General features: G+C 44.5%; 1 protein-coding gene across 1 annotated transcript; it reads right to left on the reverse strand.

Annotated features, from left to right (window-relative positions):
* Window positions 1-788: 788 nt before the first annotated feature.
* On the reverse strand, window positions 789-7422 carry LOC146186229 (uncharacterized). Its single transcript, XM_084608009.1, has 9 exons — window positions 7412-7422; window positions 6963-7019; window positions 5788-5847; window positions 5215-5274; window positions 4898-4957; window positions 4591-4650; window positions 2627-2672; window positions 1237-1993; window positions 789-1015 (listed from the first exon to the last, which is right to left on the reverse strand). The coding sequence occupies exons 1-9, from the start codon at window positions 7420-7422 to the stop codon at window positions 789-791; spliced, it is 1338 nt and encodes a 445-aa protein (XP_084464135.1).
* Window positions 7423-26806: the final 19384 nt, after the last annotated feature.

A 26806-nucleotide genomic window follows, 5' to 3' on the forward strand; every position in this document is an offset into this window, starting at 1 on the left:
AGAACAGGACAGCCCACTTTGGAAAGTTGCTCGCTGCTTGAGGCTGACGGCATCAAATGTGAAAAGAGTACCAAAAAAGAGCACAACGTCATGTAAAGCTGCAGTAATGACCATGTTGTCACCAAAATTTTCAGGAAATGCTGCAACTAAGCACGGCCATAAATATGAGGCTGTTGCCCGTGAGCAGTTTTCGAAAAAAACCGGGCTAAATGTGACACTCAGTGGCACAGTTGTGCATGCAACAATGCCTTGGCTGTCTGCCTCACCTGACGGTGTTTTGCAGGCAGCTGATTCACTTTTAGAAGTGAAATGCCCATACGTAATGGATGCGGTAGGTCTAATAAAATCAGGTAAATATGATGTCAAGGAAGTTGGCGATAAGTACATATTAGCAGAGAATGGCCCAAATGGGTATTACATGCAAGTGCAGTTCCAGATGTATTGTACTGGGCGCAAACTCTGCTACTTTTATGTCTGGACAGTGAAAAGTGATGCAATCATAGTGCCTTTGGAAAGCACTTTTGTACGTGCTCAAGTGCCAAGACTACAAAGGTTCTACTTTTGTGAGCTGTTGCCAGAAATCGAAAAGCAGCATGAAAATGGCAAGCTCTCATTGTGTAAGGAGTACATGAAATTATGTGAACTGTGATCCCAGCAGTATTGAACGTTTCAGAGCTGGAAAAGTGCATGTGCCAGTTCATTTCGTGTGAAGAATTAATCGCCACGTAACACAATGCAATAAAGTTTATTGCCAAAAAGACACTATGATGAAGTACAATGTTGATCATTTACTCATCCTTTTCTTCAACATGTCTTGCAATTAAGGGGCCCTTTAAATTGCACAGGCCAGCACAAACAAATATCATGTCACTTATGGTTTTCTCTGATCGTATTGGCAGGGCTTGCTTGAATATTCTAAATGTCTTGATTCTGTTTATGGCCCTTTCGACGTGTATGCGCACCGACGCAATTCTCCTGGTTTGAGTTACTTCACTTTCGCTGAGCTGAGACTTTCCTGTAAAGAAGCAGTAGGTAAACCAAACAGGTTAGTGTAGTCTGAGAAAGAAAAAGGCTAAAGCTGCGCAAATACAAGGACCAGAGGCCGGAAAATGCAACATGATGGGTACACTGCATCCATGGTCTCCTGTCCTCGTCCTATTCGCACAGTCATTCACTTCGGCATGAACCAACTAGCCTGCAAGAATAGTGTGCAATAGAACAAAATTTGGTGCTTACCTTTTGTGAAAGCTGGCACATTGAGCTTGACACCTTGACTTTCAAGATTTGTGTTTAGCACAAAACCTCGGTCAGCCATTACTTCATCACCTGGGCCTAGAAAATCTTCAACACCACTTTCACTCATTATAAATTTGTCCGAAGCTCTTCCACCATACGCAGGTGACACAAACATCACATAGCCATTCGGTGCAATGGCGGTCAGGAATTTGACCGTATTATGCGCTTTGTAACTGCTGTAGGTTTGAGCCCTAGCAAGGAGCTTCGTTGGCCTCTGAAGGAGGACCTCGGAGCAGTCTATGATGCAGGTTGTTTTCTCGTAGCCATTCTCGGTGAAAGATTTTGGCATGCTGTTTCTGATCAGCGACCGTGGCAGCCACACTACAATTTTCTTCATGATCTTGTGCAGCACAGATAAGGTGTGCATGAACAGTTTGTACACGTATGAAACTGATATGCCAAATATCCTTGACAAGTGCCCATAAAGTAGACCAAGCCGCAATCTCATTAGCGTCAGCAGCAGCTGGTCCTCTACTGAGAGCCTTAAGAACGTTTTGCTGCTTTCAACTTTTACAGCATTGACTAAGCTGTCAAATGCGGGCTTTGACAATCCTGTATAAAATTGGCAGTCCTCTTCTGTAAGGTTAGATGACAAGACTTGCCCCTTTTCAAAGACATACTGCAGACCAGATTTACAATAGGTGTGGTCATTGTGACCAAGATTTTCCCACTGTGTAGACATGTCTTTTCTTGAGACCTGTTGAAAGAATACAGCTGTATTTAGAGGCCACAAAAATAATAATGTGGCATAATAAGTGTCCAAACAATGAAACAATTTTTTTTTATTGAGGATGCTTTGTGCTTTTATTCGATATTTTACACTTGTGTTATCCTTAATACTAAAATTGCTGCGTGCACCCACCTAGTTTTGAAACAGGTGTTCTGAGACCACAAGCAATTAAAAAAGTTCAAAACGGTAATTGGTTCAAAAACATCACTTGCCGTAGCACTGAGCAATGTAACTTTTCTCAGTGTCCTAGTGCCATGAAACCAGTGCGCACATAAGTAATTCTTTGCATATCGTTAGTGCACACAACACTTAACCTACTTAAACATTGCAGCGTAGATTCAATAAGCGATAAATGCATGCATGATAGACTCCATTAGTACAGCCAGTCTGCCTTACAGTCTCTTAGAAACTTCCTGCATATTGACATTTGACTGTGATATTGAAAAATATGAAATGCGCCATGCTTTTACTTTTCTTAACATTTAGGATATCACCTGTATTACTGATACTGATCATCACAGTTAATAGATGAATATCTAGTGGGCCCTCAGCATCTCTCAAGAGAAAAGTATTTAATAATTGCATCTCACCAATACTCACCAATGAGGCAAAAGCTTGAAGGTTAACAAATAGGCTTGAAATTGAACTGAAGACAGAGCAGCAAGCTATGGAATGGAAAGTGACAGGCATAGGATTAAGGGACAGGAAGGCAGGTTGAGCGGAGAACAAACATGAGAGAGATATCCTAGCTGCAATCAGAATAAGAAATGAGCATTGACAGTGCAAGTAATAGGATGCAAAGGTATCCAGTGGTTTTTTTTAGTGCAAAAAAAATGTATGCCTAGAGAAGGCAAATATAATAGGGAGTAGCAGAGTGGTAGGTGAATGAGGCGAGGAAATTTGTGGGAATAAGGGTGCTGCAGATAGCACACGATAGGATAATTGGAGGTCAGTGGGAAAGGTCGTCTTGCAGTAGCTGTAGTTATGTAGCCACTAATCAGGTTTATTAGAAATTATGGCAATAGGAGGCCAGCACTTCCCACACCTATAGCACTGCATAAAATTGTAGGACTTTTCCTATCCAAGAGTCCCCTGAGCCGGTCAGAGCAGCCTAGCTGTACGCATCACTCATATTTATGCTTCTTCCAGCTGAGGGCAGGCTATTCGGAAAAAAATGAAGAGACAGCCACTCTGTTAAAAATTCTAGTCATGAGTACTTTCTTGAGATAAACACTGGGCACCTAGCCCACTTGAAAATGTAACACGAGACCTCTTGCACAAGCCGCTTACCTGATCTTAGTCAAATGAACATGGGAGAGACCTTTTTATTGCCATGTAAGGCGAGGTGGCACTTTGTCCAGATTACAGCATGACCAGTTAAGCTGCAGCATCTTAGCAGTAAGCCGGTGCAGCATCGTGCACTCTGCAGTGGCCGTTAAACTTCAAAAATTATTTTCTTCCTTTAAGCAAGATTTGTTTTCAGAAAATAGCACGAGCTAGAAGACAATATAGTTTACTACATATAGTCATTTTTTATTTTTTATGTGGGCCGCCAGGCATGCAATCTGTTCCCAAAGTTGAGGAAGGTTGTATTTTTTGCGTTTTTTTTACTTTAGATAGATAGATCTGTTTACTGAGTGGAAAGGAAAAAGGTCGACCAGAAATATGAATATCTGGCATGCTACTCTGCATTGGGGAAGGACAATGTGGTGAGAAGAGGTATGAAAAAAAAAACACACACACACACGGCGGCTTTTTTTTACATATTTGCTACTTTTTCTAAAAACAGAAGTACAGCTCATGATTCAAATTTATTTTTTTCCTTCTGCTATACCTTACCAATTAAATATTGAGCCTAAAAAGCAATACTGATTTTGAAATAAATTCACAAATAGCAGAATTTTGTAAATTTAAAATATATACAAAATTTGTTGAATACATATTTTTCATCTGTGGATTACACTGGAGTGCAAAGGAACATGTGAGGATGTAGGAAAAAATGTGAATCAAGTTTTGTGCTATATAAATATATATATATATATATATATATATTTTCCAATGACTGTATTTGCATCTATTTCAGGACGTGCGTAGACAATGAAAAAATATTTTTGCAAGACCTTACCTGGCAAATTACTATTTATATGTACCCACAGCTACCATGATTTTTTTTTTTGAGAAATTGTTGATGGTCGAGAGCCACATGTGGAGCGTTTGAGATGGAATGACTAAAATGTTTTGTAGGCAGTTACTGTTAAAGTATCCAGTCTCGAAATGGTTTACTGTCTGCTCACACTCCTTTATTCAATACCTACATGAAAAACACCACATTGTCAACTAACTCGGGGTACCAGGGCATTATGGTTGAGTAAAGTGTTATCCAAGGGCGCTTTATGCTGTACAGTACACACGAATATTGTGAGTGGTAAAAGCGTTGTTATGAGGATAAAGCCACAGTATGCCCTCATGTAGGCTATTGCAACTGCTACCCGTCAGTGTAGGTGTCTACCAGTGGTAAACTAACTCCCACAAAAGTGCAAGGCAAATACTTCATGGATACTTACTGTGAAGGCGTGTGCGGCTCGAAACTGCTGACAGTCTTCATGTGTTCCCTCAGGTAGTACCTGCATAATAAACACTGCATCGTCAATCACCTCATTAAGCAAGCCTTCATTTATCAGAACAAGATGTGTTCACAAAATGCTTTACATTCCATGGTGGGCAACATTGTTGTCAGAAAAAAGCTTCAGTCACTGAATAAAAAGCCAGAGCGTGCTTTTTGTCTTTTGTACAGTAGCAGCTAGTAAATATTGCGGTGTCCACTATTGGTAGGAGCATTAAAAGACAAGACAATGCTTTGTGGTTACTCACCACAGCAGCGTTTGGATCTTCCAAATGTTGACTGCCTGTTTGTCCTGCTTCAGGTGTCTCCTGCATGAAAAATGTCATCACCAATCAGCATGTTGTACTGCACCTTCATTAATTGTAAGGTGTTTTCAAAATGTTCTTAACTCTATGCCAGGCATTCCCTTTTATTTCAGAGACAGTACTACTTTCACTGTGAATTAAAAACGCCATACCAAGCTTTTGCCTTTCTTGCATTGTCAGCTAACAGGTATTATGGTGTCTACCAATGATATGAACACATCTAGCCTTGGCGGATGATAAAAATCTTCATGGTTACTCACCGTGGAAGTGCCTGCATTTTCAAAATATTGACAGCTTGCGTCTCCTGCCTCAGGCGTTCCCTGCACAAATATAACCCATAGTCAAGATTCTTTAAAAATACGTTGTGTTTTCAAAATGTTTTATACTCTATTGTAGGCGTCCCTTATCAGCGGCAAAACTGCTGTCAATGACAATTTAGGGCAATGCATGCACTTGTCAGGTAACAGATATTATGGCGTCTATTAATGGCACAGACCACTGTATCCTTGAAAGACAATAAAAATCTCTTTGGTCACTTACAGTGCAAGTGTCTGCATCATCAAAATGTTGACAGCCTACTTTTCCTGCCTCAGGCATTTCCTGCACAAAAATATCCCATAGTCAATCAGCTTGTTGTACAAAAGCTTCTTGCTGTATTTTCAAAATGCTATATAATCTTGTGTAGGCGTCTCTTTTATTAGAGGAAAAACTGCTGTCACTGAGAATATAAAGGCAATAGCATGCACGCGTCAGCTGCCAGATATTATGCTGTCTATCAATGGTACAGGCTCCTGTAACCTTCAAAGACAATACAGAGCTATTTGGTCACTTACAGTGTAAGTATCTGCACCATCAAAATGTTGACAGTCTGCTTCTCCTGCCTCAGGCGTTTCCTGCACAAAAATATCCCATAGTCAATCAACTCTGTGTACAAAAGCTTCTTGAACTCTTTCATGGGCAGTGGGAGCTATGCTGCTTGTTGGTAGCAAGGTGGTGATAAACACTTTTCCAGCAACAGGAGCATGTCACTGTCTGGTGTCATCTCTGTGAGAATTGAAAAAAAATATATATATGCAGTTATGCCCTGTGGCACGAAAGGAATCGATTTACAAGTCCATTTTCTCCTAGGCTTTGATAGGCTAATATCAAGACTGGCTAGCTGAGGTTTTCTTTTATTTGTGGCCTGAAAGGGCACGTACAATCTTGTCAATTGTGTAGTAAGCAATCTGAAAGCATTATTTTAATGTAAATTTATTACTATAATATAAAGTCATCTTCATATAACTTGAACGGAAAGAAAATATTCGGTGAATTTGTGCTCATACTGGGTGGTGGGAAGAAAGACTATAAAAAGCCCTTTAGTAACTTACAGTGTGTCTGTTTCGTGAACTTGTTTACCATCCGCTTGTGCTCCTTAACAGAAGGGTGTATGGGAATTTCTGGAATACTTTCATAACCTGGCTTGTATATTTTGCAAAAGCTTCATTTAAATCATTGCTTGAACACAGTTTACTGTTTGTCATAAACACTACCTTAACCACTGGTGAAGCTGGCATCATTGTAGATATGGAAGCAATATCATGATCTTGTTTTGGTTACACTAGCTGTTAATGAGGATTTCAGAACTCTAAATATGAAACTGATCGCTGCTGTCTTGAAAGGCAATATACAAATGATTTGCTGGTAGTTATCGTAGAAGCACTCACGTCTTGAAGTTGAATTTCTGCTACCTAGCTACGCACTGCAGATAAACACCATCCAGTAGGCTGCTGTGTGGTGCACTTGGCAAAACATTATGAGTGTTTATTTTATAGTGTGTATTACTTGCAATAATGATAAAAGCCAAGCGTGCTAAAAGAAGATGTTATGCCTTCAGGGGACTTCATATGTTGGATTCTATTTACTTTTCTCGTATGACACTGGAATATTTTTTTAGAAATGATCCCCCTTAAAAAAGGCGTACTACCAAGAGCATACTGCTATCAGAAAATTCTGTGGTATTACTCACGGCATCAGGTTTTGGATGCTGCATTGTACCATCTGCTTGAGCTGTGTTCGGTACTTCCTGCCAAAGAAAACAGTGCCTGATAAGGAAATACCCTTTTTTTGGCAGTGACTTCAGGAGTATCACTGCCACCTACATCCACGACAATCTGTGGAAATCAATAGGAAGCACAGATCAGTGATGTAAACAGTCGATCATGGGGATCTACGGTCTCAAATGTACTTTGAATGGTAACATCGTCGGAGTCAGATATGAGCGCCTTCTGTATTATAAGCAACCCGAAGGTTTTTGCACCAAGCATGCAGTGCAGCAGCACATGACAGTGACCCCCCCCCCCCCCCCACACACACACACGCACACAAAATAAATATTGCCCCTCCGCACTCTGCAGTGACAGACTTTATGCATTTTCGCGACCGCTTTATTTCATCACGCAAAACCAACAAGCCCACCTGTACCACATGACAAATTCAGATCCAGAAAACTGTACTGTATGTTTGTTGTTTTCTTAGTATCCTTGTGTTCTTACACCGATTGTTTCCATGCATACGCAGCTAATGGTCAAAACTTATATCCTCGCCCTTAATTGAAAATCAAAACTAAGCTCTCTGTTACCATATCGGAACTTATTTTGAAAAAGTAAACTCATGACCAGCAATATTTCTCTAGATTAATGCTGGTATATAAATGATAGTAATGACAGCTCTTTCAAGCGCAATACATTTAAGAGCTTCATCATAGTCTCAGTGAATCGAACTTGCTCCAGGAGTCAGATTATCTCTCAGTGCACACTTTGATGAGGTTGTGGAGGGGTGCGTGCATGTCCCACAAAGTGGCTGGAAGTATTTTGAAATTCCCGTATGAAATTGTCCATTCAAGATATGGCCTTCCTGGAGTATAAAATAAATATTTTACTTGCCGTTTCCTCTAAGACGAGATACTTATTTGCTATTCTCCCTGTGCACTGCAGGCTTCTAACACTGTCATGTATTTATTGCCTGAGGTGCTCCCACTGCACAAAAATCAGTTGCTGAAATACTAAATCAAAAGCCACTGAGTAGCACTTGCCAGAGTGTCTTCACTGCTCCCTGTGTTTTTCGTTATTCGGCTCAATTTCATCACGTAGTTAATTGACTATATCGCAGTCTGTCGCTAACGCAGCAACTTTTCCACGTCCGACTTTTTTTTTTTTTCAAGCGTTGTTAACATCGACCCCAAACTGACCTCGTGTTCTGGAGCTTAGTGTCCAGAATCTAAGAGCCCACCGTCAGATGTTCTTGCAGTCTCTTCGTGGAGTTCACGTTTTGTCTGCAAAACAAGCCGCAGAAGTCATTATAACGACCATTGGAATGGCTCACTTGAGTACCTTTTTAGCTGGCGGTATGTATTCTTGCCTCACCAGGCGACGCCGTCCCGTAACCACCTACAGAGAATCAGAACGCTAATTAAAATCAGAATGTTCGCGTTTCAAAGCAAGAACGAGGAACTCGCCTTTCTCTGGTAGCCCAAGTGCAGCGCGGGCACAGCGTTCACGTCGGTCTTTATTCCGCCGACGAAGTGTCGCGAGCAGAACCGCGACCACGAACTCACTGCAAAATCTTCCCGGTTGATTGCAGCTATCCACTGCCTTCGCAGATCGGGTGATGCAGGAAACCGGTGCAACGTAAACATGTCACATCGGCAGTGCTCCCGCGGAGTGCTGTGTTGTGGGCACACTTCAGTCCCCAAAATCCTTCTCTTCCGCTGGTTGTTGGTACACCCATACACAGCACAGTGCTGCCCTGTAGACTTGCGATTGGCGTATGCCATTATTTGCGAGGGTAAGTCATTCGCGAAGAAAATAAATGCAAACGTCGACGGATACCCACCGCTTCACATTGCAAGCGCGAGGCAAGTCACAGTCCAGCCCAAACAGGCAATATTGAAGCGTACTCTCGACGCTAGAACGTCAGAAGCGCCCCCGTGAAAAGGTCTATAGTATCCAACGTAGTATCCGGTGGTATAGCTACGGTAAGAGCGGGAGTTAGGCCGAGGTTGGTAGCTACCGCCTCGCAAGTTGACGGCGCAAGTTGGAGCCCGTGTTTTTGCGGCAGAAGGGATGACTTCACTCCGGATAGTTTGGCGCAAGATGTGTTACGAATGTTCAAAGAGCAAGGTCAGGGCCTGTCTTTTACGTATTAGTTTCCTAAAGATCACCATATACAGTTTCTGGATTTGAACCTGAGCTTTGAAGACAATCACGTGTGTTGGAGCTACAGCCCCAGGTCAGGGAAGCCTCTGCTTAGCTTTGAATCGGACCACTCGAGGTTGGTAAAGGATGGGTTGGCGGTCGCATGCATCAAGTCCGCATTACGTAAATCTTGCCATCACCGTGTTGAAGATGCATTTTCACAACAAATTTCGAAGTTGTTGTCGGCAGGCTTTCCAACTGTCCATCTCGCTCGTCTGTCAGAACGTGTTTTAACACGGTCGAGGAAGAGCAAAACGGGGCAGGGTGATGCTGGTGTGGCGACGCGGCGAAAGAAGGTGGCTGCCATACCTTACCTCCACGGCGTTTCTCACCGATTTAAGAAACTGGCGGCAAGGTAAGACGTTGACGTTGTATTTACAGCGAGAAACAAGATAGGAGGCTTGTGCGCCAGAGTTAGAAAGGGGCTCAACAGTGTAGCTCGTGATAGTTTTTGTTGTGCAGTGTCACATAAGAAAAAGTTCACCACCTGCAGAAAGAATGTGGTCTACCGCGTTCCGCTCAATTGTGGCCGGTGCTACTACGGGCAGACAGGCAGATGTCTAAATGTGCGCCTGACGGAGCACTCTAATTCTCTGGGAGGGAAGGCGAGTTCTAATCTGGCGCTACATGTGCAATCTCGAGAGTGTAAGTCGGAGCATGACCCGCCCCTTTGTGCGCCTGATTTCAATAATACGGGTGTAGTTTACAGCAATGGTAATCAACTCTGCAGAGAGTTGGTTGAAGCATTTTACATTGCTAAAGCCGAGGACAAGTGTGTGGCTAAGGCGTCGGTTAGCCTTCATTGTAAGGAATTTGATCTATTAGAAAAGTCGTTAGTTAGGCCTTGACTTTGAATTGGCTTTGAATTTTCTTCATCTACTTCCCAATTTCCTGCCATTCCACCGGTTGGGTTGTGCGCGTGCTTTTCGGAGGGAGTCTTCGTTGTTTTCTTCTGATCAACAAACATTCAGTTGCTAGTCCAGCCTTGTCCTGTCCTCTTCTTTCCTATGTCTCGTCCTTTGGCTGGTTAAGTATGAACCCCTACCAACGTGCCCAGTCGTCAACCTTGTAGCGCTCCCTCACGGAGGGAGCGGGAGTTAGGCCGAGTTTGGTAGCTACCGCCTCGCGAGTTGACGGCGTGAGTTGGGGCCCCTGTTTTTGCGCAGCTGTGCTTGGCGGTGCACCAAAGGTCACACTAAAGGTCAATGGTAACTACCTCCCCGCTACGCGAAGGGATGAAAACTGAAAGTAGCATTGCTTTCGCAATAAAAACTGGCTACTAGTCCGTTGATTGGGTCTTTGCGCCTAAAGCAAAACGCACCTTCTCCTAAGTATCTGGCTCCTTAAGTGCCAAACATGCGTTTTCTAGAAACAGGTCCGCACAAGGAGCCGGTAGCTTTCCTCCTGGTCGTGTCCTTGGGACGTAAACCCGACTGCAAAATGCTCGCTATATAAATTGCGGATGTCCGTGGGTGGACTTCGCTGAGTGAATACCATAGATAAAGACGGAATACCTGCCGTCATACAAGTGCATGCCATACCTGAAAACGTCCTCGCATTGAGAGAACGATGAAGAGCTTTCTTTACGGCATCTTCTCGATCTTTACTTTGTCAAAAATGATACACTCGACACATTTCCTTTCGTACTCTATGTACCGTTGTTATTAGAATTTAAATCTGCGCACAAAAAAATAAATATTTATGAGGGTTTAAGCATGGAGTGATTTATAGAAAGGACAAGGCGCGGTAACTGACTTGTCTTCTGTGGACACCTCAACCGCGCCGTAGGAAATGGGATGAAGGTGGGAGTGAAAGTGGAAAGAGAGAAAGAGGAGCCGTAATGAAGGGCTACGGAGTGATTTCGACCACCTTGGGATTTTAACATGCGCTGACATCGCACAGCACACGAACGCCTCTTCGTTTCGCCTCCATCGAAAGTTTTAAGCGTGAACCTAGTTACAGAGCGAAAGCTGAGAGCGTTGCAGCGATAGCCTCTGTAAGACCACCTGTTGAATCCGCCCTATTAATAATAATTGGTTGACAGTCTTGAATCTGTGGACACCTTAACCGCATCGTAAGGGGAGAGAGGAAGGTGGAAGTTAAAGTGGAAAGGGAGAAAGGGAGCCGCAGTGGAGGGCTTCGGAGTAATTTCGGCCACCTGGGGATCTTTAACGTGCGCTGTCATCGCACAGCACACGGACGCCTCTCCGTTTCGCCTCCATCGAAACGCAGCCGCAGAGGTTGGGTTTGAGCCCGGGTATTTCGGACAGTAGTTGGGCGTCTTACCACTGCATCATCCTGGCCCTCTTTTCATAATTTTTCTTATAATTGCGTCAGAGGTAAATAAAGGCGCACAATCTGCGCCCCGCCGGGGTGGTGCAGTGGTAAGACGCCCGACTACTGTGCCGGAGTTCCCGGGTTCGAACCCGACCGCGGCGGCTGCGTTTCGATGGAGGCGAAACGAAGAGGCGTCGTGTGCTGTGCGATGTCAGCGCACGTTAAAGATCCCCAGGTGGTCGAAATTACTCCGTAGCCCTCCGCTACGGCTCCTCTTTCTCTCTTTCCACTTTCATTCCCACCTTCCTCTCTTCCCTTACGGCGCGGTTCGGGTGTCCACAGAGCAAGTGTGACAGTTACTGCGCCTTTCCCTTCCTGTGAACCAATTTAACTCTTAACTTTTAACAATCTGCCAAGCTCGTTTCGTGGAAACCTGACTCGCGATCTAAGGGTGGGAGAAAGATGGCAGTGACAGCTGAGAGAAATGGGTGCGTAGTGAACGGTTGAGTAGTATTTTCGACCACCTGGGGATATTTAATAAAGATGTGCTGCAGTGGACGGCTGCGGAGTAATTTCGACCAGTTGCTTTCTCACTGTTTAATTAATACGCAGGAAGCCAGAAACAATAGAACATGTTTTCTCATTGTTGGGAAGGGATTCATTTTTGCGATGTATTGCAAAGAACGCTAATGAGAGTTGCCGCTAGGCCCGTGTGGTATCCGGTACTTATGTTTACAAAGTGAGGATGGTTTACCATTTGATAATATTATGATCATTGGCCTCCACTGTATATGGCGCTCAAGAATGGCTGATTACCATTCTGATAAAGACCCACGGCCTGCCCGAATGTATTTTCGGGAAAGCTTGGACAGGTTTTTGGCAATTCATAAAGCTGCTGCTGAACCTCCCGAGTGGCTCACAAGAATAGAGCCTTTGTTGTGTAGGCGTGAATTGTAGTGTGTAATATGCAATTAGCGTTTTGTGGGACTTTTGCTCATTTTTTCATGAAATGAAATTTGTCAAATAAAGGCAATAAAGAAAAAAAAGGGCATCTTTAGTGTGCACTGACATCGCACAACGCATGGACGACTCTTGGTTGTTGTTGTTGTTGCGACTGAAGGAAGAAGGAAAGGACAATGCACGGGCCTGCTGCTGGCTTTGTAGCTGAACTACACCCGCTGCCTCATGCGGACAGCAGAAATAAGAGTGGCTGATCCTGGCCCTGATGGGGCTCTGACAGGTAGGTCAACGCCGCTTACGGCGGGGGCTAGCCTGAAACTGAATTTGTATATGTTGTAGGCCGTCATTGCATCCGCCACTGCTTCGGTGATGGTGGACGATGGCTGTAGTTGCAGCGCGCGTCTTTCTCTCTCTCCTCTTTTTTTTCTTTCTTGTCTATTTTCTCTTCTGTCCGCATCAGGCAGCGGAGACAGCTCAGCTATAGAGCCACTAGCAGGCCCGGGCATTTTCTTTTGTTCCTTCCTACAGCCACAACAACAACAACAGAAGAGAAAATAGAGAAGAATAAAAAAGACAGAGAAAGACGCGCGTCACAACAGCTAAAGTCCGCCACCGAAATGATAGCGGGTGCAATGCCGACCCTCAGAAGATAAAAATATGTTGGCAAGCTGGCCCTCACCGCAAGCGGCCGGCCAGGCTGAAAACACGTTCAGCAGTGATCGTGTCAACGTTCAACAAGGGCAATACACTTCATTGAAAATCATGTTTGGTTTAGTTTCGGGGGCTTAACGTCCCAAAACGACTCAGGCTATGAGAGACGCCGTAGTGGAGGACTCCAGAAATTTCGACCTCCTGGAGTTTTTTAACGTGCACTGACAACGCACAGCACACGGGCACCTTGCTTTTCGCCTCCAGTGGTCCCACAACTCCTGTCTTCTGCGGGGCGACCAGAGTGAAGGGAAAGGAGAGTATGCATGGCGTCGGTTGCGCGTCGCTTTCCTCAGTCCCTCATGCTCAGTCACTTTCCCGTCGGGAGTGGTGACCTTTTTGTGGGGGCCTAATGATGACTTGCATGGTTTTTCAGACTCGCACTCCTTTTTTTCTTAATGAAGAGATTGTGGCGCAGCTATCAGCTGGAATGGTGGAGCCTTGGTTGAGCTTTTTGACCACTATTCCAACGTCCCTCGACATTCCTATTTTGAAGCATCGAAGAAACCGCATAGCGGTTTCGCACTCACTTCACGTAAACATATTGGTGATGGTACTCACACGACGGATGCTAATAGCTTTATATCTCTGGTGACATAGCTGGTAGGAATTCCTGAATTTCTGATGAAGATTACAAGAAGATAATAATTAGATCCTCCGTAAACGCTTGCAATGTGTACTTCATTCCAGAGAGGGATTTGATTCTTTCAAGGGCGTCGAGTGCCTTTAGACCGGTAAAAATGAACTGGTATACATGCAAGTTTAATGGTACTAGTAGAGGAACAACCCTCCGAATTTATGCGCAGCAATGCAGCGGAACGATATCGCGTACGTGTACTCGGACATTTGGTTACGAAAGTTCTTAGGGTTATCGGGAAACGCAGAAAGTCACGATAAAACCTCACAAGCCTTAAAATTCCTCTCTGGATGCATTACAGTTTTATTCGATGTTCAGTTATATTTCGTCTAAAATATTGAACGCCCGAAAAGATCACGTTCGTTCTTCGAGCTTTTACGACGCACAGTTTCAATACTCTTCAGTTTGATGATTTCAGGTGAGTACCCATCATTTTTACTACTTGAAGACATATCCTGACACATCGGAATCACGAACGGCAATACTGAGACGTGTTACTAACAGAGTTAAATTAGACGTAAGTTGCAAAGAATAGCAAGGAACGAAAAGCAATATTCTGCGCAGTAATTTGACGAAAGTGAGCGTTTATTTGTGCAAGCACTTCAAGATACATCCATAAGCAGTCTTATTGTAACGTTTCGATGCTCTTTCTTGTTTTCGTTTGTTTGTAATATATTTCTATCGCCGCCTCGCTCATGTCCGAAGAAGCCAGTTTCCTTTCGACAGCACATTTTGTTCCTGTCTCTTGAGTCTTTTTTGTATGTTATATTTCTGGCTTGTGAGCTAGCTCTACCTATCCTCCACTCTTCCTTCTTACAGCTCTCGTCTACACACTCCCCCAGTTCTTTCAGTTCGCGAACGGATGGTAAATTTCGTCGAGTTGAGCTGAAGTCAGCACTAGGGCTATGCACATACCTCAGCGCGGGCACTTAAATAGGTCGTCGCATTTGCTGCGAAGCCCAGGCAACAGCCTTACCCAGCACTCAGACGGAGCTGCCTCATTACTGTGTATTTGTATTCGTTTTTTTCGGCGCCGAACAATTTTACACAGGAAGTTTCAATTTGCATATTGATAAAGGGGCAGGCACCTGACGATGGAATGCAGATTCGGACAGTTTCCCGGCATTTTGGATCCTTTGTACCACAAAAGCACACGTTCGGCATCTTGAGACCGCTTTCATTAGTACGCGAACTGCTGCAATTGTATTTTTTTTCTGCTGTTTTGTCATAATGTACTGCTAAATCGTTTCTTCGTGGCATTCTCAAAAATTAGGAAGCGGATATACCCCTAGTCCTCTGTCTTCAAGCGGTGTTTTTTTCTTATGCTAATCACTGCAGTTACCGCTTGTGAAATGTGCAGAATGAAAAAACTTCTTCCTTATTGTTGAAAGAAGAAGACTCCAGGTGGCTAAGAGAGCTTTGAGAAGCGATGTAGAGGTCATTTGAATTGCTGCTCTCGCATGATATTTACTAACTCCTTTTCAATAATGTTTCTTGGGGATGTAGTGTAATAGCCTCCTGTGGTAGCATGTTTTTCACCAGGTCAAGAAGTGATAACATAAAGAAACAGGACCACTTTTGGTATGCGTCGCCTTATCACCTATGAGTCGTCAAAAAAAATTAAAGAAGGAGTGACATTTACTATCGCTATCACGAAACTTAATGTTCTCCTTTGACATATTCTCATACGTTAACGCTTTTTTCCCTCGCTGGCTTGCGTTACCGCATTTTTCATGCAAAACTCTCCACGACACAATACCCATACAAGTACCAGGTGTATGCGTTCTTATATAATTGTATGCATAGAAGCGCACATTGGCGCCGCCGCGGTGGTCGCTTTTCGATACAGGCTAAAAGCAAGGCGGCTGTGGGTTGTGCTATGTCAGTGCACGTTAAAGAACTAAGGAGGTCGAAATTTCTGCAGCCCTCCACTACTACCAGCTCTCCCATAGTCCGAGTGGCTTTGGGACGCCAAACCCCATAAACCAAGCTTAACCTAAGTACCGCCCACTAATTTCGCCAGTATTTTCGCATCATGCACTCGACTCAGCAGCCCATTCAATTCCTTTATAGGCATCAAAACTACAGTTAAACTTTGATTTAAAGGGAGATATTCCTGAGTAATTTAATCCAATAAAATCGGAAATTATACGGTGTAATAACCTGAAGGAAATACCAAGGCTTCATAATTGCGAAGCGCAAACTCTATGAAAATGAAATTGTGTTTTGAAAGGACGCAATAGCGCAACATATACGAAGAAACACGGAAGTTGTACTGCTACGTCTTCCAACATGTAACAGCAGCTATTGTCCACTATGCTATGTTGCTACTTTGAAATTGCAGCTTGTGCAGACGACCGACACTGATAGTTAGTGCGTAGGAAAAGAAGCCACGAAAATTTCATGTCGGCAAGAATGGCGCCAAGGGACTGCAAAGATCTTTCCTAGCAAAGAAGTCGCTGGTCTTTGCTTGCATATAGTTTGTTAGCAAGAACTGCACGCTTTTTTTTGTGTGTCTCTTCCGGCAGACTGTCGCCACAAATCAAGGGCATCCAAACTTGACCCGGTGTCGGCAGCGGTGCCGCATGTCGACACCTGGTCGACGGGGATGCTTTTTTATACCATTTGCAAAATCCCCTGAATTCAGATCAATAAGTCTCCCGTTTTCGCAGCGCAGTTTGGCAAAAGCGGGACGAAGTTCCTCCACGGTATGACCTTTGGTTTGCAGTCATAGCTCTTTGGGCGTTTTAAACATAATAGACCACAAATATGATTTTCACCTCCATTTTTCTACAAAAGGTTCGTTCAATTGGGACATATATAATGAAATTAGTTTCATTATTTACAGTTGCTCAAAGCGTTGGACTATATGGGCATCTGTTGGAGGATCGGAATATCTTCGTTAAATCGAGACGTTTGTTAAATGCAGTTTTGACTGTATTTTAAAAATAATTAGTTTTTATTTCAAAATTATAAAACTCTGGATTGACTGGGCGGCACATGCCACACATACATACAATGTACTTATCCGTTATTGAGTCATAAGCCATATGCATAGAAATTTCTCTTTTATTATATTTGTGTTAGTAGCGTAAAGTATAATCTGAGTGTGCACGTTTCTACGACTATCGCGTGAATTCTGCCTTCACTCCCAGGAGGCGCGCGGTAGTATTGTAAAACAGAATGTAGAAATGACGAAAACACTCATACGTTCCTTCACCTGCGTGCCCAGGCTCTAGACCTTCACTTTTTTATTCTGGCCTAAAAAAATAACCTATTCTTCCTGCTTTGTACAGCAATCTGCTCGCAGCAGTACATGACCCGGGGTGAACAAATTGAACACGTCTGGAGAGCCTTTCCGATTAGGGAACGGTACAAATGAGCCATAAAAGACTAATGAACCCAATATTAGTGACCTTACAGATATTGGAGCCCGAATCTCTCATGGGACTCTAAGCGGGAAGTAATGAAGCCTCGAACAACCGCCTGCTGCTAGGCATAAATACGACTCTGAGCGGCGAACTCATGAAAGGAAGCGGCTCTAGCTTTCCGATGAAATCCTATTGGCATCGTTTAATTTAAGCATTTATTAGAGCCCAAATTATGCTGTCTGTGAAATTAAGTGAAAACGGGAGTAAACATTTTCAGGACCTTTATTTCGGTCAGGAAAGGCACTTCTAGATATTTTGCTTAAACGTTGTCGGAATTCAACGGCTGCGGAAGGTGGTCAGTTCGAAACCCGCCGCCGGCGGACGTCCACCAGTAAAATGGGTACAAGCGTCCCCCGGCCCGGCGCCCGGCTCTCTCAGGGGTGCGCGTTTGGAAGAGGCTCTGCTAACCCTGCTGTGCTCCCTCGAGGGCTTAAAGTTTCGAACAAACTAATTGCGTGAAGACGTCGGATTGACAGAAAAAAAAGGGCCACATAATGGGCTTTTATTGTTGTCCGATGGCGGAATTGATCACGGCCACATCGGAGTAACTATTTGAGACCTATGACCCCTTTTCCGAACATTTCACCCGAAAGAGCCGAGCACCAGGCCGGGGGAAAGCTTGTACCCATTGAAAAGCCGGTGGGTACCCGGCGGCACCAGGGATCGAAACTGGTACCTCCCGAACACGTCGCCGATGCTAACTATCAGGTGACAAAATTTATTGAGACATGTAATATATGTGAAAAATCAAAAAAAAATGCACAAACAAACAAAAAGGCAGAACATGCGCACTCCGGCCCATGGTTGCAAGGCTCATGTCGAACGCGACCTGGTGTTAAACCGTATCACCGTATCAAAAGTTTGAGATAGTCAAATTCAGCATCAAGCCGCAAAACAACGGCGCGCTTACACATTTTTGGGTGACACTTTTATTTTAAATACCTCCAGAATTTCTCGGGCCGTCTTGTCTCTATGTTTCCAGATAACGCGTGATTCATGGAACAGCGGTCTGCAATCATGACCCTTGACATGCTTAGAAAAGTGTGTCCCCGACCCGCCTTCGAGTAACCTGGCATACTCACGAAGGCGCACATTGTAGGCCGCAGCCCCTCATAACGGGAGAATCCAATTTTTGGATCTGTCTTTGTTTTTGAATGTAAACACGTGTGCTGGTCTTTTTCACCAAGGTCTCGTAAGCCTTTGTTAATTTTTTTTATCAAGTCATTCGAAGTTGATTAAGAACGGCATTGCTTCTAATGCATTTAGTTCGGCCGTTAACAAGTGATGTCCCCATCGATTTAACAAAACTTTTGGGGATCAGGTGACCAGGCTGTGATACGCAGGGTTTCCAGACTCAGTGTTGGCAGCGGCAGCGCAGAGAATCCTGAAGCAGCTGAAGCTAAGCCTAATGAACGTAAGGACACAGAAAGAGGCCAGAGAAAGGAAAAGTTCGCCGTCATCCCGTACTTTCACGGTGTTTCCCACGGCCTTAAGAAGGTGGCTCGCCGTTACGACATGAACATGGTGTTTTCATCTAGAAACAAACTAGGTCGAATATGTGCTGCTGTCGAGCGGAGGGACACTCCGCGGGTGAAGATGAATGGGTGTGGTGTGAAGCACTCTGATCCGTGGGTGGAGTGTGCCTGCGGGGTGGTTTACACCATTCCGTTGTCCTGCGGCCTGCACTATACGGGTCAGACGGGGGCGCTGTAATAATGTGCGCCTTCATGAGCATGCCAGGTCACTCGAAGGCGGGTCGGGGACACACTTCTCTAATCATGTCAAGGGTCATGATTGCGCACCGCTGTTCCATGAATCGCGCGTTATCTGGAAGCATAGAGACAAGACGGTCCGAGAAATTGTGGAGGCATTTAAAATAAAAGAGTCATCCGACAAATGTGTAAGCGCGCCGTCGTTATTGCTGCTTGATGCTAAATGTGACTATCTCAAACATTTGATACGGTGATACGGTTTGACACCAGATCGCTTTTGACGTGAGCCTTGTAACCATGGGCCGAAGTTCGCATGTGTTGCCTTTTCGTTTCTTTGTGGATTTTTTGGGTTTTTTTCACATATATTACATGTCCCAATAAATTTTGTCAGTTGATAGTTGGCACTTGGTCTGTCTTTCTCCGTATCTGTCCTCGTCCCTGTGGTGCCGCAACAAGATGAATCCGTAACAACTTGCCCAGTTTTCTATTCTCGTTTAATTTTAATTGGTTTAAAGCAAAGAAAAGGCGCACTATCATTCACACACACTTTCTCCGGCGTGTGTTTGGATGATACACCATCGCTCCTGTCGCGTGGCGTTTCTTGGCGCGCGTTCAAGTGTGGCATTGCAGATGACGCGTCCCGCCTCGGCCAATCAGAGCGCCGCAAAAGTGGGACACACTTTGTCCACGACAGCGAGCCGCTTTCGCCTTAATAGTCCATACAAAAATACAACTTAGCCGATTGAAATGCGTCCTGTTGATCGGAGAGTGCTATGTGGTGCGCTTCAATCTATCAGCGTCGATTTTCGTCGTTGCTTTAAAGAAGTGGATATTGTCATACGGGATGAGCAGTAAAGTGCTGAATCATTCGCCTGGTCCTAAATGTTTCAGTGCACAATAATACCCATTTATTTTGTCTTTTTTTCAGATGCGCAACATTGTTTTTTCACTGATGCGACCAAGTCAAGTGTTAAAGGAGAGCAACAATTCAGTAAAACTCTCCCCAAAAATTCACATACAGTTGAAAGCAACAAAGAAAAGAAGAAAAAAGAACTGGAGCAATGACGGGCGCGTTTAATTTGGGAGCGTGCCGCAGCTGGAGTGAGCATTACTTACATTTCCTGCCACACTGCGACCAATATTAAATAATAACCAACACACGGCGTCATCGAAGAACAAAATTGCTAAAGACATACAGACCCGAGTACTGCGCGCACACTCGTCCCCGCCGAAGCTTCCTTCCGGCGCCTGCATTAAGGTGTTCTCGCACTTTCGCGGCCGCTTGCTGGAACTGAACCTCATTATAAAACACCAGCTTCTCCCCAGTGGAAGTAGAAGCACAAAGGGTTCTAACGGAATATGAGAAACGAGGAAATTGTTTACCTCGCAAGATGCATTTCGTACAAACTCGAGCGCGATGGAAACTCCAACGCCAACATTTCCCTGCCGTTTGGTCTTGTAGAATTGTTCGGTGCAGGCAATAGTTGATGACAGCATTTTTCATACATGTAAAATACCAGCAGTTTACCTCGCTTTCCAGGCACTGGTGATTCTGTATTGTCTGCTTGTCGCATCTGTGCTTTCTTTTTCTTTTCCCGTAGCTTTCTTTGTTGCCTTGCACTCTTCCTTGAACATGTCAGAGGGGGCGATCAATACTAACGCAACTATCATCTTTTCTTTCTCTTTCTTTCTTGTGCCCAATCGACGTATTTTACTTTAAGAAATTAGGTCTCGTTCTTCCTGACGGAAAGGATGGTGGAGGCGAAAAAGTAGAAAAATGGCAGGCGCGAGGCGAAATGGAGCGTCTCCGAGTTACAGCTTCATGTGTCGTATAAGATCTACGCTCGCAATTTCGTTTTAATATCCACAATTTCTCAAAGTCGGCGCACGATTAATCAGTACTTTGCCTTTAGTGCGTAAGGCGTAACGACCTGTACCACCGATGCTCACGTTAGTGCCGCCGGCACCTTCGTTTTCATCTTCTCATTAATGGTGAAAACCCCGGCACGGTCTGAAGGTGGTTCCCAGTGTATTCATATATTTGTCTGCATTTCGCCATCTGTGTCTCCAGCACTCTTCTTTATCTATCCAGGATCGCGACATGGATCAGGCAGCCAAAAATAAAGCGTCTCTTCGTATTCGGATACTTGCTGATTTGCGTACGCGGACGTTATGAGTGCGGCTTTGATGAGCAACGCCTCGAGCTATTGGTGAACATTGTGAGGCTCTCTGCATTCGAGGGTCTCGGTGAGTGTCTCTCGCTCGTAGCTTTTAGCATTCAGTCATATGTAAACTGTTTTGCTTTCCCTGTCTGCGCCTTTTATTAATCGCTAGCCATTCTGCAATGACAGGAGACTACGGGCTGCGCAAGAACCCGTGAAAAAAAAAAAATCAGGAATAAGCTTTGGTATCACGATGCGAGAACCATTTTGAAGGCATATTCTCGTTCTATTTTTCATTCATAGAATGTCAGTGCCTGGGATTTTGTGGTTGCGCTGCTACTATAAGCCATTTCTTCTTGCATTAGCGAATAATAAAGTAAAAAAGAAAACAAAGTGAAGCAGATTGGTATGCTGCGTGTATAACTCGTGAGTCCGCCGTGCGGATATTGGTGCCAGCGAGATTGTTAAGCCTGCACTCCTTAGTTTTCTTCCAGGAAGCAAGCAGCGATAGCTTCGACGCACGCAGACGCGACGGATTTGTTATTGGTGGAAAGGTGTACACGCATCAGGATGATTCAATTACCTCAAGGAAAATTTTTTTTTTGTGTGTGGCAAATCAGGTCCTTCTTACATTTAAGTACGTGACCAAAGAAAGCACGGTCTAACCAGTATTGCATACGCTATGAGAGTGCGCGCACGTACTGAACATGTAGACGTATCGCAAGACATTATACTTCATAACTCGCCCTCGTGCTTCAGCTTTCTTGCTCAGTATAAGCAATGGGGTTGTGGCAAACCGTTAAAGCTGCCAGACTGTTGACGATACAGTCGCGAGTATCGTGTTTGCTTAAATTGAATGTACTCTTGCATTTCTCTTGCCTGCGATCTCCTTAATCTCACATTAAGCTTCGCCTCAGGTACTCGTTTAGGTCGGCTGCCTATCGTCCTCGTTTCTGCATCACATCATGAAATCAAGTTCCAAACTACTCTTTCCTTGAAAAGATGTAACGCCAAAACGGACAATACACAGATAGAGAGACAGGACTGGCGCAAGGGAACATGCATCCACCAACTAGCCCCCGAGCAAGTAGTATTGACGTACTAATCTTCGAGCGAGTCTTACCCGCGGTGTTGTATTTCGGATCACACTGCATGCTGAATTTTCTACGAGCCTGCGAGTCCTCCAGTAAAGACACATCAAGGCTCCAAATGTCGCTACAGTCCTAGGACTTGCAGGCCAGGACAAGAACAAGCGCGAGCTGGCGATATTCCGCAATCAAATCTGAGTTCTTTGGGAGCTATAGTATGCCGCTCTGCTATCGCATTCAATATTTCCGCCAGAGCATATATGCGGTAAATTGCACTGTTTATCAGCCTGCTCAGCCTAGTGCCCGCAAACGCACAAACGATGCTTCATAATGACAACACTGATCACGAAAATCGCTCAGATTTCGCTGTAGCTAAGAAGTATGTGTCATAGGACGAGGCATCTCACTAAGTGCGCACTAGGCCTAAGCGTGGCCTAAGCGTGGCAAAAATATCAAACGTCCTCTATGTGGATGTTTCCATGTACAGAGAGAGAAATGCGGCTGTCGTAGCCGTCGTTAACAACCAGGGAAAAGAAATAAATGATATAATAAGTTCTCGCTTTCTTTTGTGGTATTGGTACTTGGTTGCGGTTTTGCCTGTTGAATTTCCATCGACAGTTTCTCCTGCTTTCAAGATACTGTTGGCAGACGCAGATGTCTATCAGGGTATTCCTGACCAAATATTTGTGACATCCATACCAGATGTGTGGATAACAGCCATAACAGAACGGCATTATAAATGTTAGGATGTTTGTGAGAAGCTCTTCGCGCTTTCTGCATTATATGTGTAATACAAAACAAACACGTATATCTTGTAATACTTTTATTAGGTTTCTCAGAGGGAGGAGCCAATGTTTTCCTTTTTGCAGCCTCTCCGCTTTCACTCCTTATTCCTCCCTTCCCTTACGGTGCGGTTCAGATGTCCACAGAAGAAGTGTGACAGATACAACACCTTTCCTTTCCTGTGAACCAATTATTAATAATATTATTAGCGGGCTTGGAAATAAATGTTGTGGACTTTGTTGCAATTTGTAAATTGTAAAAGGAGAGGCCAGTGCATTTTTATAAAAATGATTTAGCGTAACGAAGGAAAGTAAACGGGTTAATATTTTTACACTTTACCAACAATCAGAGAACAATGAAATCATCTGTCTAAACACTCTACTGATGAAGAAAGGAGAGTGGCGTATGTCAGAAAGAATAAGCAGAAAGAAGAAGAATTCAAATGTTGAGTTAGGATCGAACATGCACTCGTTCTCAGCACACTAACCGTTCGTTCTATGTATTAAGCATCCGTTCTATATCATCATCATTCCTTTAGTGGTCCTTAGTTTACAGAATTATATAACGATGGAGTGACCATTACATAATACTTTAGTCAGCATTATTAACTAGAAATGAGAGGTATAGGATTAATGATGTAACAAAAAATACAAACAAAACAATTTATAAACATGCAACACACAGTGACTCAAGACCAACATAGAGAGGCGAAAAAACCAAGGAAAAATAAATACATACTCAGAAATGTAGAACAAATTTAATTCTTAAAACGTGCTTTTAATACCGGTTTAATTTATGCGGTTCTCTTTTCATTCACTATGAAATCGGATAGCTGATTGCGCAATGAAATGGTGCTCTGTAGAAAAGATTTGTTAAACGAGTTTGTGGAGCCGTGCATGCGTGGCAAACTTGAGCTATGAGGTCGCTGAGTGGTGGGAAGCAACGGTGGCAAGACAGAGTTCCTTAGCTATAGAGATGATTGGTTTGTGGGGTTCAACGTCCCAAAGCGACTCAGGCTATGAGAGACGCCGTAGTGGAGGACTCCGGAAATTTCGACCACCTGGGGTTCTTTAACGTGCACTCACATTGCACAGCACACGGGCGCCACTCCGTTTCGCCCCCATCGAAACGCAGCCGCCGAGGCCGGGATTCGATCCCGCACCCTTGGGAACAGAAGTCGAGCGCCGTAACCACTGCGCCACCCCGACGGGGTCTGTATGAGGTAAACAGCATACCTACACAGCAGGAGTTGAACAATAAATAAAAATATCCGCAAAAACCCAAATAAGAGAATTTAAATATAAATAAGCTTGGAGTATTTCATTCAGCGACCATGTAGGCTGAAACACGAAAGAACAGGCACTGCCACTCCAGAGTTAATTATTAATTATTATTATTAATTGGTTCACAGGAAGGGAAAGGCGCAGTATCTGTCACACTTGCGTCTGTGGACACCTGAACCGCGCCGCAAGGGAGGGGATGAAGGTGGGAGTGAAAGTCGAAAGAGAGAAGGGGGAGCCGTAGTTGAGGGGTACGGAGTAATTTCGACCACCTGGGATCTTTAAAGTGCACTGACATCGCACAGCGCACGGACGCCTCCTCGTTTCGCCTCCATCGAAACGCAGCCACCGAGGTCGGGTTCGAGCCAGAGTATTTAGGACAGTAGTCGGGTGTCTTACCACTGTACCACCCAAAACTGCCTATCAAGTTTCTTGTAACGCTCACATGGCGTATTTAAAAGGAGGCGAACGCATTTTCTGGCGGGCACATCGTGATAAGTATGCTCATCCGGTCCTTTTCTCTATGCAGCCTTTTTACGCTGCAGTAAACTTTCACACGCCGGATGACGCACACAGCCGCAATGACCGCGGCTGCCGGCTCACAGTACGTCTCAGGTGAGCATGCGGCAGCAAAAATACCAATTACAGAAAGGATTCATTTTAATACTGAACCGGCAAAACCCTCCGGGGACACAGTGTTCGCCAAGGCGGCCAGCAGCGTCGGAGCCATGCAGCGGCTCTACTTAATGGCCGCATAAGGAGGTCCCGCGACCGGCCGTTAATCATCCGCTGTTTTGCATGCTTCGTTCCGATCCGTTGCTTCGGTCTTTGATGTATGCAGCGCCGAGTGCAACGAAGACAGCCCCCCAAGCAGCTCCACGTCATTTATGATGGAGGCCGTGCGTAAACCCCTGCACTCTCGCGTTTTATGCTATGCCGCCGCTTCGATAGAGCCGAAGTAAACAGGCGCATACAAATGGCACAGGGGCGGCGCATTAACGGGATGAAAGGTACTTTATCGTCCGTTTGTGGCTCTATTCTTGAGCGGCTGCTGTGCGGAAGTCGCCATATTTGTTCTGCAGTAGCGTCCTAGAAGCGATCAAGACAAGGCGCTGAACATCTCTCATGCAGTGACTCCAAAGGAGTGAAACTAAAATGATTGGAAAAGGCGCCAACTGCGGAGAATGTGGTGCTCAGCGATTCCTTATTTCTGAGGTCCGAAGTTGACTCAGTGAAGACGGGTTCTGATTTCTTCTTGTCACGTCTGACGCATTTTAGGGAGGCATGTGAGATTCCAAAAGCCAAATATTCAAAGGCAATAAATATCTACGGTGCATTTGCCACGACTTGCAAAGGACAGCCGTTTTTTGCGTCCCGCAGCCACTCAACCCGGCTACTTGTGTGTTTTGGGGTGCTAACCTAGCTCCAGACAATTTGACACTTTGCATCGAATTGCAATGGAAAAATCTTTGACGGCCTTGCAGATACTCTTCGTGGCTACTGGCGTGTTTGGTGTTCTTGCTTAGCTCCACACAATACGACACATGCCATGGACTTGTAATGAAAAATCGTTTGGATGAACTATCGAGAAGAATCTCTTCCGCGACTCGAGTGTTTAGACTACCCACCTACCTACAGCCAAGTAGAAACTTGCAACTGACCAATTTTTACCTGCCCCGTACTTGACTCTCCCCGGCTACTGGAATGCATTGTGGTAACAAAAATTGCTTACACTTGCCAGGAGTGCCGAAAGGCGAAGATGACCTGTGCCCTTCTTCTGCCTCTTATAAGCGCTCTTTTTCACATCAAGATCATGTACCAATCAGTCCAACTTTCCACCAGGTTAAAGCTACACGATTGCTTGGTTTGCTTACCGAGCTGCAGACAAGTCGATGCTTGCAAAGAAGAAACTCGGGGGCTGCCCGCGAACACTTTTCGTATCTACTCAATCGCTGGCGCTGCCCCCTTGCTCGACAAAGGTAGCTCTACATTTGTCATAGACATATTTTTTTCTGCCAGCGAATGCTCCTCGGCTTCTCGAGAATGATGTCGACCCACCTATTGAGGTCTCGACTTGCAATGGATGATATTCCTTTCTACCGTACCAACACTCTCCGCGGCTAGTCGAACATGAAATTTTTCTACCTACCTCCCGACAATGCGACGACAGAAAAAAAGGGCGGTGGCGATTAAATAGAGAAATATCGTCCACCCACTCCGCAACACAAAGGCAAAAATGAAACACTTCATGCCCCCCTCGTATCGATTTCAACATTTAAATTTGTCTAAAGTGATGTTAGAGTTTCTAACTTTCCTTCATATAGTTCACGTCTGATTACATAATATTGCCTTTCACGTTAGCAACTGTGCACAAGACTGACATGGCGAACCTGAACCATACAAAGATAGACTTCGTGCCAGCTGCCTACAGAGGAGCATTTCTTACCGCAGCTCCGCTTGGCAACTGGTGAGGTTGTTCAGTTCTTACGCACGGGAGACTCACTCTGAAGTCGTTAGGAGAAGGTAACACATTGGAATAAAGCGAAAAATAAAGTCTGCAGTCCCCTTCAACTCGCGAA

The sequence above is a fragment of the Amblyomma maculatum genome, chromosome 6 (genome assembly GCF_055883805.1).
Source record: "Amblyomma maculatum isolate TAMU_Amacu chromosome 6, ASM5588380v1, whole genome shotgun sequence".
In the NCBI taxonomy this organism is placed as follows: domain Eukaryota; kingdom Metazoa; phylum Arthropoda; class Arachnida; order Ixodida; family Ixodidae; genus Amblyomma; species Amblyomma maculatum.